The sequence below is a fragment of the Monodon monoceros genome, unplaced genomic scaffold (assembly GCF_005190385.1).
Source record: "Monodon monoceros isolate NGI ecotype Baffin Bay Population unplaced genomic scaffold, NGI_Narwhal_1 Super_Scaffold_1, whole genome shotgun sequence".
NCBI classification, from domain to species: domain Eukaryota; kingdom Metazoa; phylum Chordata; class Mammalia; order Artiodactyla; family Monodontidae; genus Monodon; species Monodon monoceros.
The window spans coordinates 39,664,761-39,679,227 of NW_021703765.1; the positions used below are offsets into that span (position 1 = coordinate 39,664,761).

At 39.4% G+C, this 14,467-nt stretch overlaps 1 protein-coding gene across 1 annotated transcript in view; it reads right to left on the bottom strand.

Moving 5' to 3' along the window:
- Window positions 1–14,467, bottom strand: part of ASXL3 (ASXL transcriptional regulator 3) — a 140,272-nt gene that overhangs the window by 19,794 nt on the left and 106,011 nt on the right. Inside the window, 2 exon segments of the mRNA XM_029230434.1 lie at window positions 460–565; window positions 2,716–2,812. Coding sequence (XP_029086267.1) covers window positions 460–565; window positions 2,716–2,812 — 203 coding nt within the window.

Here is a 14,467-nt window from a genome sequence, read left to right on the forward strand (position 1 = left end):
GAGTAAAGGGTAATACCTCAGGCTCTCCCCCCAAATAAGGACTAAACAAATGTATATGGAGAGTCAAAATTTTTGGAAAAAAATGTGAGAATTAAATATGTGCCCAAGACTACTTATCTCTAACGCATTTATTAATGAAAATGCTTAGATTTAAAAAAAAAACAGGAGATTTTTACTAAAATCCAGTTAGGAAAGCCAAAATTGACTTCTGTAGAATTTCATGTGCTATTTTCAGTCCAAAATGAATTTTCATGGACAAGTTATAAACCCTTGAAAATGCATTTTTTAAAATTTAAGTGCTGATATGCCACTATAATTTTACCTGCAATTTCTTACACTGAGAGACTACTGCCTTTTATCACACGTTTATGAAGTTTTATAGCATGTGCTAAGTGAAACAGAGAATTACATTTTCATTTCCTTCTAAAAGAAATGAGAAGACGATGCTCTAGTACTTACTTTTCTCCATAAAACCTTTCGAAGAATTTTTCTTTCCAGGGTTCTGTTTTCTTTTCCTTTTCAATTTCTTGCCTTATCCGCAATTGCATTTCTGGAGTAAACTCTCCTAGAAAGAAAATGCTTAGATATTGAGTAAAAGTTGTCATATATTTTGCCAGTTAATAAAGAAAACATGTAACTAATTTGAATAAACTTTTATGGATGCCAAAAGGTAAAAAAGCTGAGTACTGATAATATTTCTACAGCTTCTTTTTTTATGAACATCACTCAGTCATTTAGTCTTAGACAGACTCTAAAGCATTTAGCAAATGTACAGAGTGCTAGGCGTTGTAAATGAAAGTGTATATTCACTGTCCTTGATGAAACCAGTCTGGTGAAAGAAAAAGCACACAGTTGAGTATAATAACACAATGTGGAAAGCCCTGTATAGGTCATAAGAATAAATGAAGGGAAAGTACTTAATCCTCCCTAAATTGATTAGGGAAGACCATACATAGAACCTGATCCTTGAGTTAGCTTTTGAAAGATGACCAAGCTTTCATACAGTAATTAGTTCACAAGGCACAGAGATATGAATACGTATATTTACGTGCTTTTGAGTGGCCAGTTATGAGTAGACCACAGGATGAAATGAAATAGGAAAGGTAGGCAGTGGCCAATTACCCAACACATGTTTTAAAGAGAGCCCTGAATTTTTCCTGTAAGAGACAGAGGGAGGTCCTGGCGGTGTTCACTGAGGGAGGAATATGGCCAAATAAGCAACTTAGAAACTGGCTGGGAGGCTACTGAGTAGCATAGATGAGAGATGGAGATTACAGTCAGGCCAGCATCTTGAGAATGTTGAAGAAGATTCAAAGACACAAGTAACAGTTCATAACCAGATAGACCTGGGGAGAAGGAAGAGGAACAAAGACATCATCAAGGTTTCAAAGTGAGGAGCTGTGAGAAAAGGGGGTGACCTTAGTAGACAGAAGGCAGAAGAAATAGTAGACATTAAAAGGGAAGAGAGTGCTTCCCTGGTGGCGCAGTGGTTGAGAGTCCGCCTGCCGATGCAGGGGACATGGGTTCGTGTCCCGGTCCGGGAAGATCCCACATGCCGCGGAGCGGCTGGGCCCGTGAGCCATGGCCGCTGAGCCTGCGCGTCCGGAGACTGTGCTCCGCAACGGGAGAGGCCACAACAGTGAGAGGCCCGCGTACCGCAAAAAAAAAAAAAAAAAAAAAAGGGAAGAGAGTTTAATACTGGCATTTTGGTTTTAAGGTGCCTGATACTGGAAAGATCCAGCAGGTTTGTGGAATGGAGCAGCAAAGGATTGGGAAAGAGGACTTCCAGCCAGATTTGGACGTTCTCAGCATATGGGCTATATAGCTGAAACCAGCTGAATGAGGCTCTTAGAGCATGGGAATAGTTGCAAAAGCAAATAGCAGGGAGGAGAATGGTGGAGACATCACCATTTACCATCAGGTGAAAGAACAGGAGCTCCTGAAGGAAGGTGAGAAAAGGCTGTCAGAAAGGTAGCCTGGGGACACAATTTAAAATATATTATGAATGTCGAAGGCAGATGGTTTCAAATTAGATGGGGTAGATAACAAGTGAGACATAGGAGAAGGAAGATGAAATGCCAAGGACTGAGAAGAGGAAAGTGAACTTTGCAATGAGAAAGCCATTCGTCGTATTCTCTAGAAGGGACTGTTCCCATTGTGTATGGTGGGGTCACACCCAACCACAAACATGTGAGTGGCTAAGGGAGTAAAAATGTGGTAACACTGGGTATTTTTTAGTCTTTCATGAAGCTTGGTGACTAAAGGAATGATAAGATGAAGTGGTGGCTTCAGGGGAAGACTGTATTAAAAGAAGATTCTTCCAGGCTCTCGGACATTAGAGAATACACAATGCATCAAACACATAATTAAAATGATTATTACAAAGAAAATCTTGCCATATCAAAAAATTTTATTATGTTCCAGATAACGTCATGCTTTCTTCAAAAATACTGGACTTTCTCTAGTTAAGCCCTCGCACAGAAACGAAGACCCAACACAGCAAAAATAAATAAGTTAATTAATTAATAAAAATACTGGACATCAAAAATGCAAAGTATAACAAAAGAATTAATGAAGTCATTTGAAATAGGATGTGAGTTTTTACTCAAGTATACTTCAGGGGGGAAAATGACTTGGGAAGCAGAGAAAGGTGCAAATCTCAGTACAGTCTGTTGACTTAAATATGTCAAATAATAATGGGAAATAGAAACTTACCTTCTGCCAGTCGCTGTTTCCAGCCTTGTGCTGCATATGCAAAGAATTCATTATTTAGAGCTGAAGTGCTGAGGCGTAAAATTCCATCACTTCCCATCTAGGAAATAAGCCGACAAAACCAAGATTCCATCAAGAATAATTCAAAGCAAAAGTATGCAGGGAAGAAGCAAAAACTGAGGGTGTGAGTGTGTGTGTGTGAGAGAGAGAAAGAGCATGAGAGAGAAACAGCAGGGTAAAAGGCAGGGAGGAAAGGAATCTAACAAAAGATGAATTTCCTAGTAGGAAAACTGCACTGCTTACGGTGACTATTATAATGACTAAATACATCAACTTAAAGGAAATCTGTATTAGGCATTTCCATTATCAGTGGTGAGTATAACAAATGTATGTGACTTAATCAAAAAATTTATATCTTTGTCATCTTTATATGCCTTAAATGATACCAAATTAAAAATCTACATATGTGTACACCTTTAGATTATTTTTTAAATTAAATTCTCTAAAGTTTGTGGAAGCTAAAGAAATCTAGTCTGATCACTTGGGTTCTTCCACTGTCTGAGGTTCAGTTCAGACGACAAAGTTCTGAAACATTAAAACAAATACACCCACACTGTCATACATACCCTTCGCTCTATTCTTCTCACCTCTTTGGGTGCACACAGAAAACAGGTATACAAAGTTTAAAATCTGTGCAACTGTATGCTACTAACCTTTTTCCTCAAATTTATTATTTTTCAAATTCATGTACGTATAGAAGAGATTTGGATAAGCATCATCGAACTGGATGCTTTTAACTTTCCAACTATTTACTACATCTGCCCTGTGAATGTACTCTGCTTGCTGACACAGGGGATAAAAATAATTAGTGTTGTCCTTGGCTGGCTTCTCATGTAGTTGAGGAGTGAAGACAGAACACATAAAAAGTTAAACAATGCCAAGAATGAGGTGAGTGGGAATTAAGAAGGGGAAAAAAAAGAAAAAGCTAGGGGAGGGTATCTAGGTGGACGTGAGTGGTTAGGAAGAACTTGATGCCAGAGGCGAAATGGGTCAGGGTCTTGGGCAAGTAACAGGATTGGGGCAGAATGGTTTTATATAAAGTATGCAGTACATAGTGGGAGCTTTGTTGTAGAGGAGGAACATCACAAACAATCAGTAACTGGACCGTTCATGAAGGCGTGAAGATGTTTTAGCCTGCTATTGAGTCAGTGTGGCAAACTGTAGCTCCAGTTACATTTTCAAAGATTTCCTCTTACTCTCATAGACACCTCCGTGTGTCCTAAGCGCTAATAAGTCACTGCTATCTGAGAACACACTCAGACACGTCTTAGCCCCGTGTTTTTTGTTCGTTTGCAGTCTTCTCTACACCCCATTTTCACCCACTGAAATACTGTCCCTCTTTTAAATTTAACTCAAATCATGCCTTCATGAATATGTCAGCTAAACCATCATTCGGGAGCAAAGGAGAATACTGAGTCTAAAAGTAAACATTATACTAGCAACTCAGAGCCGGATAATGGTCAACAAGTCCAGAAAAGAGAGACGCTGAACAGGTGTGAGACATCCTGGATGCTGCCATCATGACAGCCACAGATTTGAGATCCTGAGTTTCCTCATTTAAGAAGATACTGATAACCATACTAAAATATTCAATACACTTGGAAAATTTCAGGCAAGACTTTGTTCATTCATGGATTCACTGTTTACTCACAATTATTTCATCTTCATTCAATAGATACTTATTAAGCCACTCACACGAACCTGTGTACCGGGCGCTTTTTGGGTGCAGGCAATACGGTGGCAGTAAAGAAAAAGGCTCTGCCCTTATATTCTGAACATATTCCCCATACAGCAGATGGTTCTGGTCCCTGTGCATCTCTCCCACCCACCTGAGCTCAGCATGGCTGTGACGTACAGTGACATCGCCACGCACGTATCCCACCTCAGGGTCTTACCACAGCCCCAAGATGTGAGTGGCTAAATGGCCTCGCCTTCCCACCTTTTAATTGGACACTTCTAGGACACTATCTCCCGGCACGCAGTATATGAACTGAGTCAAGGGATGCCATTTGGTGCTGTGTCCCCAGCAGTTAGGACTAGTAGGTGGAAGGCAAGTGCCCTGAAGAGAAAAAGGAATTGGTTTACTATGAGATACAGTTATGGAAGGCACAATGGAAAAGGTTAGATTTTCTACATTTGAGAACACGCATGGTGCTTCACAATTTGGAGTCCATGCACAATGCCTATTATATTGCAGGCACTCAATAAATGTTTATTGCTCTTTGCTTCGTGTAAGAGAAAGATTTAAAATTTAACTCCGGTAGCTGACATATAGGATTTTAGTTTGGTGTGTTCTGCCAGGCCAGGGGAATGATTAGTTATTAATTGAAATTTCAGCATAATTTTAAAACACAAAGAAATACCGGATCCAGGTTAGCTCTGACAGAGTCTCAAGATTTCAGCACATGAAAATGCAAGGCAGTGTGAAATGAACACAGTCAAGAATATGGAAGCTAGCCCGGGAGGAAAATGCTTTTCTTTTAAAAGCGAAAAATAATATTCACTGCCAGGCTTCCAGCCTGTCTGAGACAGCACAATTAAACACTAGGGCTAAATTAAATATGTGCCAATAAAACTTTTTAAATACACTATTAATTTTATGGCGTTTAAGAAATACTGTCCAAAAGACATGGCATTTTAATGAGCTGGAACAATACACGTTTCTGAAAGTTTTATTTATTTATTTATCGCGGAGCTATAAATTCCGGTTTTTCTGATTACCCACAATAGAAACATTCATTCTAAAAATTCCCTTATAGTGAAGTATCCAAATAAGCTATTGATAAGCTATGTTTCTTTTTTAATTAGAAGGAGAAAAACTCTGTGCTGTTGTGGAAGAAAATAAGTATGGTTAAAGGAAAACTTATTTGTGGAGAGATCCTTTCACAGAGATTTAAGTCTCTATTGGTGAGTATATCATTTGCCTTTGGGGTCAGTTATATTAACGTACATTTTATGGGATGGATATCAGTGGAATTCAAAGGATTAAAATGTTATTGCTACTTGAAAACCATCCAATGTTTGAAGTTTGAGGAATGTTAATTCTGTATGAGAATATATTTACATTTAATAATAACCCTTTGCACCTCTAAAAGATTCTTTATCCCTTTTTTTCTAATTTGGGGTTTCTTGCAAGTGATTCGGAATGCGTGGCACGTGGGCTGCTTAGAGGAAGCGTGAGAAATGTGCTGGAGAGTCAGAAAGTGGCTAAATCATAAGGGGACACCTAGATATACTCAGCAATTTGGATTTCATCCTACAGGTAATGGGGAGTGATTCAAAGCGAAGCCAAAACAAGATGAAAAGGTTCGTGCTGAGTGTGTGCGGGGAAGTGGACCGCTGATGTAGATGGTGTGTCCAGGACGAGCCTCTCTAATGCTCACTGTTGATCAGGACACCGGAGCTGAAACCTGAATGAGAGAAGAAGGAGCCACGCAGCCATGGTTGGGAGAGCGTGCTTGGTGGAGGGACGTAAATGCAGAGGCCCTCAGGTGGGGCTTGCGAGGAGGCCCTAAGAGATGGAAAGATTTTAGAAGCAGGAGAAACAGGGGCTGAGGGGCCAGGATCATACTGGGCCTCGGAGCCCACTGTAAAGACTGGCTTTTCCCCCAAGCGAGCTGGAAAGCCTCTGGGATTTTGGCCTGACAAATGAAAAGATCTGACATTTCAAAAGGATAGCTCTGACTGCTGCATTTAAAAAAAGACTTTAGAGCTGTCCAAAAGCAATATAAACATTGGGCCACATCTGTGATTTTAATTATTCTAATAATCACATTAAAATAGGCAAAAGAAACATGAAATTAATTCTAGTAACATTTTATTTAATCCAACCTATCCGAAATGTTATTGTTTCTATATATAATCAACACGAAATATTATTAATGAGATATTTCTCATTCCCTTTGTATACTAATCTTTTCATATCCAGTATATATTTTTATAACACATCTCAATTCAGATCACCTATAGTTCTAAAGCTCAATAGTCACTGCTGGCTAGAAGCTACTGTATTGGAAAGCATAGTTTTAGAAGATAAAGACTCACCAGGGACTTGAGTATGTAGTTATTGAGATAATCCAAATAGTAGGTTGACAGCTGTAGAGGTGGTGAGAAATGGTTGGGTTCTGATTATATTCTGAAGGTTGAGCCAACAGGACTTGATGATGGATTGGATGTGTGGTATGAGAGAAAGCAAGCAGGCAAGGATGACACCAAAGCCTCCTGGCCTTGGCAATTGAAATTACGAAATTGCTATTTATTACAACGGAAAGCACTATGGGAGTACGAGGTTTAGTTCTGAAACAATTAAGGTTGAGATGCTGATTATAATTCCAAATTGATGTCTTAGATATATCATTCTGCATGTAGTGTAAAGAATGCCCTGGATAAAGACAGGACAAGAAACAGGGACTTCTGGCGAGAAGTACCAAGAGAAGGCCATGGAACAAATGACGAGAAGTCTTAAGACTGTTCAGGCAGTGGGAGTAAAGATGCATGTCCTCCAGGGGGAATAAGGGAACCAGAAATGATGCGGCTGAGTGAGCGTGTGTGTGGGTGGTGAATGAGATAAAGGCATGAAAGATGATGGCCAAGAACAAGTCTTGGATAATTTGGTAGATGCTGGAAACAGCCATCAGGACAGGAAAAGGCACAGGAGGGGAAGTGTCTTGGACAAAGAGATGATGGGTCTTTCTTTGGATATGCTAATATAAGGACATCATGAAGGCATCCAAGTAAAGATGATCTAATCAAGAGCCGGAACTCAGGGAAGAAGCTCAATGGTGAGGAAGGAATCAAACGCAGAAAATTAGTCATTAGTAGCAAAGAAAGTGTAACTGCAAACATGGATATGGATGAGAACACCCAGGAAGGATTTACCAAAAGAGAAGACAGCTTAAAGCAGGGCCCTGAGGAACACCAACGTAGGAGGAATGGGCAGAAGAAGTAAATCCTGTTAGGAAGACTGAGAAAAGGCAGCCAGAGGTAGGAAGAAAATCAAAGCAGATGGCATCGTAGCTGAAAGGAAAGAAAGAGTTTCAAGAAGATCTGTACTGTGTATGTGCTAATATCTATCAAGCCACGTGCAATTACTTAGGTCAACACCGTGTACAGTACACTATACTAGCTGTTGTGTCCAGTAAAACAATCAATAGGGTCTTTAGAGCAAAGACAACCTAGTCAGTGAGAGGCCAGCCAGGAGTCTAATGCAAAAGCAAAAGAGTGATGAGCAGAGAGACTATAAGCTGTTATTACTGACCCTCTTATACCCTGATCAAGCATCCAGAGCCCTTGTATCCTATACCCCAGTAGGAATTAAAGTCAGGATATTCATTCTTTCTAAAGGGTAATTTTTCATTTTTTGCCTTACCATTAAGTATGATTCAGATGGCTCAGAAGACTCTATGTAAGTACGGCTCAAGTTTTATCCATAAGAGAAAATGTAATTCTTTCAGCATAAAGTTAGGCATAAAGAATGAAAGAGAGCTTCTGAGAAAGACAGTATCAGTAAGGGAGAGAGGATCAGCGGTATACTAAGGACAGTTTGGCCAATAATTTTTTATTGCTATTTCTAAAACTGCCTTAAGACAATATTTCCCAAACTGTGCTTTGAAAAATAGGAATTTTAAGGGGTAATTATAATTTTAATGGGTAATCTATCTAGAAGGAAATTGATTCTACCATCCAATAAATATAGCCTATATCTACTAAATATGGTTAAATGGTTTTCTTTACTATAAGTATTCTCAAGTATGCTAGAATTTACTTTAAACCCTTAAGGATATATGTATCATGCAGGATTCTGCAAACTTTTAAACTCTGTAATCCTCTTCCAGAACGATTATCAATATCTCATGGAACAAGTACAAGTGTTCTCCAGAATACAGTCTGGGAAATGATGCATTAAAAGTTGTGAAAGTATTATTGTCAGAAGCAGTCAAATGAGATAAACCTAGCACAATGAATTTGCACACACTAGGTACTAAATCCTTGTTAAGCAACATGACTGCAGATTTCTAAGATCTGGACGTGGGATAATTTTCAGTATACCCCAAAAATCAAATATTAAAAATAAATAAAATAGTGAAAACTAGTAAAGGATGATGCTATAAGCCTAAACAACCTCAATTTCAAAGCCCACTGCAGAAAACAATTATTCGACATTACTTTTAAAAATCATATCAAACTATAAATACATATAACAACTTTTCTTTAAATACAGAGAGACTATCATTATAAAGTAGTAATCAAGACTATCTGGAATTATATGGAGGTTAAAGAAAAAAAAACCCGACACCATTTTCATCTTCCCTCCACCTCGTTCTTTTTTAGGTGTCCATGGAATTAAGCTGATGTGAACAAAAGAGAAATCTCAGAAAATATTACCCCCCCAAAATCAACATTTAGATGGAAAAGTAGAAGGCTTTTGTCATCACTGTTATGATAGGCCATTAAAGTTGATTTTATAATAAAAGCGTCTCTTCTGATTCGAGCTGGTTCCTTTTCTTCATACTACTTGCTGCTCTGGGAACCACTGCTGAGCACTGGGACAGAATCCACAAGGTATGAAGTTCAGCAGGGAAGAATTTGGGAGATGGAAGATCCACTGTACTTAGGATGATGGCAGGTGTAACTGTTAACTAGAATAAAGTCCTTGAGGCAGAGGAGTGGGCAACATTTAATTATTAAATGGGATGTTCAAGTATGTAAATTGCAAAGAGCTTTGAAAACGAAGATTATAAAATGACAAAATAACAGCTGGTCTCGTGGGAATAGACTATCACTTCATTAGAAAATACATATAGGGCTTCCCTGGTGGCGCAGTGGTTGAGAGTCCGCCTGCCGATGCAGGGGACACGGGTTCGTGCCCCGGTCCGGGAAGGTCCCACGTGCCGCGGAGCGGCTGGGCCCGTGAGCCATGGCCGCTGAGCCTGCGCGTCCGGAGCCTGTGCTCCGCAAGGGGAGAGGCCACAACAGTGAGAGGCCCGCGTACCGCAGAAACAAAACAAAAAAAACCAAAAAAAACCATATAAACACATATATGTCCATGTATCTATATATCTATATCTATACATTCATGTACATCTATACGTGTATAATAAAGTTTTCTTCCTCTAGAAACACAATCTGTAAACAACCCAGCCACTTAGCTAAGATAACCATTGCCTTTGGAATGGAATCTCTCGCACCTCCCAAGAGAACTGTTCTGCCTTCCACCAGACACCTGCCCAAGCCTCCAGGTTGGCAGAGGAGGTCTTCAATTAGAGGTTGGGAAGGCCATCCCCTAGAGTAAGACCTGCTGGTAAGCAATTTCTCAGGTCCCAATTAACAGGGAAAAGGAATTCCCTAGAAATAAGAGAAAAAGATATTCTCATAATTGGTGCTACGAATTTCAGCATGTACAATCAGAAGAGCCTCACTTGAGGGATGTATATGGTATTAAAAACATATGAAAAAACAATCCTGATATTGATTCTTAAAAGACTTTAAATATTGAGTTTCGATTACTTTACTTACATGGGATTTCCCTTAATCTTCTGGATTAAAAACAAAAATCATTTTCTAATGACATTGTTTTACACATTTACATTCTGCCACTTTTGCTAAGAATCACCCTGCTTTAAACTGCAAAGGGGGGAATCTCTATTCAATAATGTCTCTAATGTGTCAGCATCCTGCTCAGAAAAGATGTAGCCTGTGGTGAAATAGGTAAAAATAACGAAATAAAGACATCTAAAGACAGAAGTCAAGTCATGGACAGATCAAGCTTTAATCAACCTCTCAAAATTAGAGAAGTATGTTTTGATGTTTATGGTTCATCTCTTTCATTAAACTTTGTGGACAACCCCTGGCCACACACTGGGACAATCTGATAGGGCTTGATGAGAAATGACTTACTGTTTTGGATCCAAATGAATATAAATAAAATTTAAACACGTTTTAGCAAATATGAGAATGTGTGTATCTTAAAAGACATTCTCTCATAATTGTATTTTCATCAGTGTTCCCTCTGTGGGAGGAAAATGGAAAAGCAAACTTCCAATGCAACCACAGAATACTAGGGCTTTATTTATTGAAAGAAAGCTCATGTCCTTGTAGAGATAAAATAAGGTTCTGTTATAAGGTTGTGGGAATCAATGAATCACTGTTTCCACTTTAATACACTGAACAGCTGTGTTTAAGTGACTATCTATTAGTCACTCACTTCTTTAACAAACATTTCATAAGCAGCCAAGAACTACTTGCCAAGAACTGTGAAACGGACACACGGCTTCTGCTGCCGTAAGAGCTTAGTATCTAGGATGGGACCGAAAAAAGGTCACGTTCGCTATAATAGTACAGGTAAGTACCTAGAGAAGGAGAAGATGTCATAAGAACTCCCAGGCCTGGGTACCAGTATGCCTTTAATTCCCCGTTAATAGTCTGTTAACATCTATACCTGAAGTTTACTCCTCTCCCCAGTTAAACAATGGCCCAATCTACTATTGTTCAGTTACAGTTGTATTTATAACTATAATAACGACTCTAATGAATTTAGTAGCTACGACCAGGGAGGTAGGTAAGTGGTGAAACAGGATTTGACCCCTCAAAATAATACCTTTTCTATTATACCATGGGGCTTCCTTTAATTAACATGCAGGCATTCATTCTTCTACTCAAAACCTTTATGGGGGCTTCCCTGGTGGCGCAGTGGTTGAGAGTCTGCCTGCCGATGCAGGGGACACGGGTTCATGCCCCGGTCCGGGAAGATCCCACATGCCGCGGAGCGGCTGGGTCCGTCAGCCATGGCCGCTGGGCCTGCACGTCCGGAGCCTGTGCTCCGCAACAGGAGAGGCCACAGCAGTGAGAGGTCCGCGTACAGCAAAAAAAAAAAAAAAAAAAGAAATTCGATATAGATGTAAAATGCTTTGACTAGTGGTTGTTCAGGGAAAGATATCAAGAAGTTTAGCTATAATAATTATTATTATTGGGTAGTAGGTGTGACAGACACACCCCAGAGTACCCCCAATGTGTCTGTGTTTGTGTAGGTGTGTTTATGTGTATGTATCTGTGTACAGGGGATTAAAAGAGAGAATACAAGACTCCAAGCAGCATTATCAAAGAAGATGGATTATAAAGAAAGAACAGACTGTAATCTCCGTGAGGACAGTGCTTTGCACTCCATGATAGAGTAGGTACTTAATAAATATTGTTGAATAAAATAATTTTGTTGTGGTTTAGCTGTCTCACTGTTCGATGCATCTATGTAACCTTATCCAGTCTTTTGATGACGGTACCCAAAAGATACTTTTGTTAGGGTGAATAAACAATTGATTTTATAAGGAATGTAGGAGCTTATAAGAGCAGGAGCTACTTTTAGTTATTGTTTTTGATGTAAAGTAGCAAAGAGGAAAAAAGCAGACAACGGATTTTAGCCTTCACCTAGGGGGTTATCAACACCAGGGTTATGTTACTGTAATACAACGTCCCAAAGTGTGCACAATGTGTATTTTCAAATTAAGCAGTTGTGCAGCAAAACAGAAAACGGAAGGAATACTCTGGTAGGATTTAAACTTTACGTATATACAAAAACTTTAAATCCTACCAGAGTAGGATGTAGAGGTTGCGCAAATAAATTAAAACAAAAAACAATAAAACAAACTCTGATATGTGCAAAGATGTCTGTGGCATTCTCCTTAAGTAAGTAACCCAGCATGTCACAGTGGAAAGAGGGCTGGATTTAAAGTTAGAAAACTGGGCTGCTGATCCCAGTTTTGCATTTTCATATCTTGTCTGAAGATGCTCCAGGTGCTTAATAACAGCTTCCTAGTCTCTGTTTGTCTCATTATTCAAATGGAAAAAGCAAACCTACTTGCAACGCTGTTACATGAATTAGAAATAACAAATGTAAAGAACCCAACCACTACCTAGTGAGTGAAATTTTCAAAGATACTACTTACAAAGAGTGAAGTTTCAAAAGATCAATATATAATAATACTAGCCATCATTTACTGAGTGCTTAGTCTCTGATCTTTTATATCTGGGAATTCTTAAGTATGAACTTTATTAAGTTTACATCACTTGAACACAGACACCATGATATCCAAGAAGCAACATTTGGAAGGAATTATCTGCTTTTGAAACTAGGTATCACAGCTGGAGAGCCTGTGTACCAGGTAGGCATGCCTGCCCTAGTGCTGGCTGGTCACCTGAATGCTACTAGTTCCTTCTGAGAAATCAGCCCCTTAGCCTTGAGCAATACCAGTCCTGCTACCCAGGCCAAAGCTCGTTGGCCCAAAGATCAGTGTCAAAGACAAAGCTGTCACAGAGAGACATTCTATGAACTAGGATAACCAATTAATCACCTCCTCCCTGTTTCAGGGAAAGAGATAAGGTCTGAAATAGCATAAGAGATGTTCTGAGAAGAACCAAGATATCCCAGATCACATAACAAAAGAAGAGAGAGGTCTACGCATTTAACTCCTTCCTCCTCCCCAGTAATTACTTCAAGTCCCCCAACTCTCAACTCATCAGATCTCCATTTCTTGCAACCTGAGCAAAGCTGGACGAATACAGCTAAAAAAGTATTACACTGAGTAATCTATTAAACATTTTCCACTTTGAAGAGAGCGTGCAGTTCATTGGAGAAAGAAATTACATTTGCAAAGAGGGCCAAAGACCATGAAAAAAGTTGGACTGCAATGCAAATTAATAACAAGCCAGCAGTTCAACTTATAGCACATTATAAGGGTAGAGTTTCATAAAGATAAGACTCTAAATCAGCTTGTAAATTTTTATAACAAAATGCCAAACGTGCCACCTAAATCAAACTGACACCAAGCACCTAAATGAAAATCCTAAGACACACAGTTCTCTTTTTGTTAGTAACAGAGAATGCCTGCCCATCCCTGATATTTGAATTACTTCTGCCACAGACATGACACACCTAACCTTCATTCCTTTACTTCCTCATTTCCCCATACATTCTATGATAGGGATCCTTGAGATATCCCTAGGGAAATAATTTTATGTTCAATTAACATTGTTGACACAAAGTTCAACAATTTTCTTCACTACAGAGCTTTGGAGCCTTTACTATGCCAATGAGAGTGGCCTTTCTCAAACTCCTGAAAGCTCAGAGCATTGCTCCCCATAGAATACTCTGTGGGAATGACACTGTGCACACTGTGTTCACTATAGGAACGGTTACCTGGTATCTAAAGTACAGCAAATCAGAGCATTAGAGAATCACAGAGTGAGACTCTATTACTCGACCCCTCAACAGTCGTGTCTTTAAAACTCCAATTCAGTGAACTCTCAAACTGTTGTCAAAGGCCAGAATAAAACATGGCCTTTCTGAACCATGTCCTGGTCACTCTTACAAAATTGCCATTGAAACATAATTCAAATGCTGTTGGGTTTTTCCTATACGTACACCTATTATTCTCTTTTTAAAAATGAGGTCTGTGTGACTTTTTGTGTTTGTACTTGACTCCAGGGTATGGCCACCATGAACTGCTTCAATGGGAAGCAGGAACAAAATAAAATAAAGTGAAACACTGAGACCTCACTTGAGCTTCATGTCCACCGTCCTGAGTCACATGCTGTTGAGGGGTGTGCTGAGAGGAGGGAGAGACGGACCGTCTGCCAACGGACGAACATCTTCACTTTCATTCGAGCTCACTGCACTTCAAACTGTGCACTCAACTTGTTTCCA